The sequence below is a fragment of the Empidonax traillii genome, unplaced genomic scaffold (assembly GCF_003031625.1).
Source record: "Empidonax traillii isolate 1590-97213 ecotype Southwest subspecies unplaced genomic scaffold, ASM303162v1 scaffold5050:size17237, whole genome shotgun sequence".
In the NCBI taxonomy this organism is placed as follows: Eukaryota; Metazoa; Chordata; class Aves; order Passeriformes; family Tyrannidae; genus Empidonax; species Empidonax traillii.
The window spans coordinates 10,283-13,517 of NW_020960243.1; the positions used below are offsets into that span (position 1 = coordinate 10,283).

The 3,235-nt window shown below is 57.4% G+C and overlaps 1 protein-coding gene across 1 annotated transcript in view; it reads right to left on the minus strand.

Annotated features, from left to right (window-relative positions):
• The window catches only part of LOC114073033 (deleted in malignant brain tumors 1 protein-like), a 10,824-nt gene extending 8,693 nt beyond the window's left edge, over window positions 1-2,131 (minus strand). The window contains exons 1-3 of the mRNA XM_027910838.1: window positions 1,907-2,131; window positions 1,537-1,751; window positions 114-158 (exon numbers count right to left, since the gene is read on the minus strand). Coding sequence (XP_027766639.1) covers window positions 114-158; window positions 1,537-1,751; window positions 1,907-2,112 — 466 coding nt within the window. The 5' untranslated portion in view covers window positions 2,113-2,131. The remainder of the gene's footprint in view (window positions 1-113; window positions 159-1,536; window positions 1,752-1,906) is intronic.
• Window positions 2,132-3,235: the final 1,104 nt, after the last annotated feature.

Sequence of the window (3,235 nt, forward strand, 5' to 3'; positions counted from 1 at the left end):
GGGCTGCATCAGATGACTTCTAGAAATTCCTTCCAACATTAACCATCCTGTGATTTATGTGATCTATAACCAGAGGGGTCTGACTACTCCTGTCCCCAGTCCTCTGAACCTACCGGAGGTTGATGTCCCTGCAGTCACCCAGCCAGAATTACCTGGTGCTGTAGGGAGAGAGCAGCAGGAGAACACTCAGCATTTTATGTAAAAGGAAGGGTTCTCTGGGAGTCACCCCACTCCTAAAGGGACACTGAAGCACAAGACCCACAGTCACCACCTGGATCATGGAAGGTCCTTGTGTGGCTGCACCTCCAAGCCTTCCCCCTCCATCCCACCAGCCCAGAGTGCAGCTTGTGCTCTGCATATGCAAGAGCTCCCATCAGCAGGGACTCCATCATCTTTGCTAATTGTTAATTGTTGGAGTGATGGGACAGAGCAGACCCTCAACAAGTTTGCTCATGACACCAAACTGGGAGCAGTGGTTGGTCAAGCAGAGGGTCCTGCTGCCATCCAGAGGGACCTCCACAAGCTGGAGAAATGGCCCACCATGAACATCAGGGAGGACACCAAGGACAGGTGCCGAGTGCTGCTCCTGGGGAAGAGCAACCCCCCACACCAGCAGGAACTGAGGGCCACCCACTGGGGAAACAGCTCCCCAGAACAGGCCCTGGTGAGCGCCAAGTTCAGACAGAGGCAGCAATGGTTTAGCAGGGGCTGTTGGACTAGACGATCTGCAGAGGTCCCTTCCAACCCCAGCTATGCTGTTATTCTGTGACTCTGAGCAAGACCAAGATATAGCCAGATCCCCCAACCCCTCCACACTTAAAGCTGATCAACAACACAGTGGGAGTTCAGCTGGAACTACTTCATGCTGGAGGGGTAGAGCAGTAAATGAAGTCACAATGTTTCACCCAAGACCAGGAGCCCAGGGCGGGTCATCCCTCCCCAAAGCAAATCCAGGGATACAGGAACCCAAACCCCACAGTCAACACTGTAACCTGGGGGGACCCAGCAAGAGCCACCTCAGCCATCCTGGGACTCTGTGACCCTCACCAGGGACAGGAGGTGACCAGACCCCTCGAGCCCTCCAGCCCCAGCTGAGCTCAGGGACACGGGGGAGTGGTGCTGGAGTCCCCAGTGCTGCAGACAGAGAGCAGCAGCCGCACTTGCTCCTCCACACAGCTGCCTAAAGGAGTTCAGTGCACTGCCTCTGAGCACATCAGCCCTCTTGATTTTAGGAAAACAAGTGGTTAACCATGAGCAGGAACATTGGTCTCAGCAGCAATGAGAGTGCCAGGAACCAAGTAACTCCTCTGCCTTCAGTAAAGGTCCAAAAAAAAGATGACGAGCCCAGTGGCAGCACTGGGGGAGGTGGAGAAAGCCCCATCCCTGCCCACCAGGCAAAGAAACTGGGTCAGGCAGCAGCCTCATGGCCGTGCTGTCCTGAAAGATGCCCCTGAGAAACGATGCCCATCAGTGGGCCCATGGGAGTCAGGAGCCATCAGAAGCCCTTTAAGAGAGAGAGAGCAGCTCTGGTCTTACCTGTGGTGCTGCTGAAGGCAAGAAATGAGGAGTAGTAGGCCTGGAAACCTCTGCCGGTGATGCTGTAGTCGCTGCGGAACAGGATGGTGAGCTGGTGGCCGGAGGATGTGAAGACTCGAGAGTCGTTGGTGCAAACAGTGCCCAGGAGCCGCCCCCCGGGGGAGCCGCCGTCGAACACCTCGATGGCATCGTAGGAGCAGCTGCCGCCTTCCAGCCTGGCAGGGACAGGGCGCTCGGTGGGCACCGCAGGCTGTGCCGCCTCCCGGCACGAGCCACGAGCCCGGCCAGAGCTGCAGGGCTCGGCCGAGGCCCCACAGTGGGCACGGAGCCCCCCCTGAGCCCACGGCCAGCCCTCCCCCCCGGGACTCACTGCACATCCAAAAACTGGAGCTCCACTCTGCTGGCCGGGTCCCGCAGCCGAATGCGCCACACGCAGCGGGCGTTGTTGGGGTAGGAGTTGGGGTAGCCCGGGCTCTGGATGGAGCCCCACAAAGCCTGCAGTAAGCCACCACAGGAGCCTGGCCCTGCGGAGAGGAGCAGAATCTGGGCATGGGCAGAGACCTCCTGGCATCCCATGGCCGGGAGCCGTCAGAGAAAGGCCCCACCAAGGAGGCTCTGCCACAGCCCCACAGAGACCCTCCCTCCCGGCCCCATGGCACCACCCCAAAGCATCACCCTGGTGTCCCCCCAGCCCAGAGCATGGCCTGTGCTCGGCCTGTGCAGTAACCCCAGTCTGTGGGGTTGGCCATCCAGCATCTCTCCATACTAGGAGATGGCCAAAAGCCGCCTTACCACGGTCTTGAGCAGTCAGCTCCAGGTGACCCTGCTTTAGCCAGGCCAAACTTAGGACCCCATTACTCCAAGGTGCCTTCTAACCTCGGTCATCCTTTAATTCTGTGGTCCATAACTGAGGGCAGAAGCTAGTGAGACCCCATAACCCCTCTGGACATACCTGCAGTCCATGGCACAGGGGGCATCACGCTGGAAGTAGCTGTCACAGCAGGGAGAGAGCAACAAGTGTGAGAATGCAGTGCTTTGCCCAAGAGGATCACCCCTCTGGGAGGTGCCCCCTATCTAAGGGGAACCCTGGGACAGTGAAACCCAAAACCCACAGTGGGCACTGTAATGAGGAAGGACTGAGCAGCTGCAGTGTCAGCTGCCCCAGCACTTGCTCCAGGGCATCCCCACTGCGGCACTGTGAAGACCAGTGCAAAACCTCTCCCACTGAAGATGTGGCTGCTCGGTCACAAAGGATCACAAGTGATCCCGCATCATCCTGAGCACCAGGGACGTTACCCAGGGTCTGTAAGTGCAGCCCACATTTGGGCCTTCAGCTCTGATGAATACAGAGCATCCCAGAGGCAGAACACCCCATGGAAAAGAAGTATATAAATAGAAATCCGTGGTTACCTGCTGGTGGAGGCACTGAGTTAGTTAGTCCTGAGTCTGCAAAGAGAGAAAACCAAAAGGTGTGAGGCACTCAGGTTCCTCGTCTCCCCTCAGAGTACATACTATAATCTCATGGAGAGCCATGAAGTGATCCATGGGGAGGATGGCCTGGCTAAAAAACATCCTCCTCCTCACTCTGCACATGAGCAGTTTCCTAAATCCCAGATATCCTCAGCACAGTCTGCAAGTGCAAGGAAGGGTGTTCCCTCTGAAACATGGACCCTGCATCAGGGACACGGACGGACCTGTG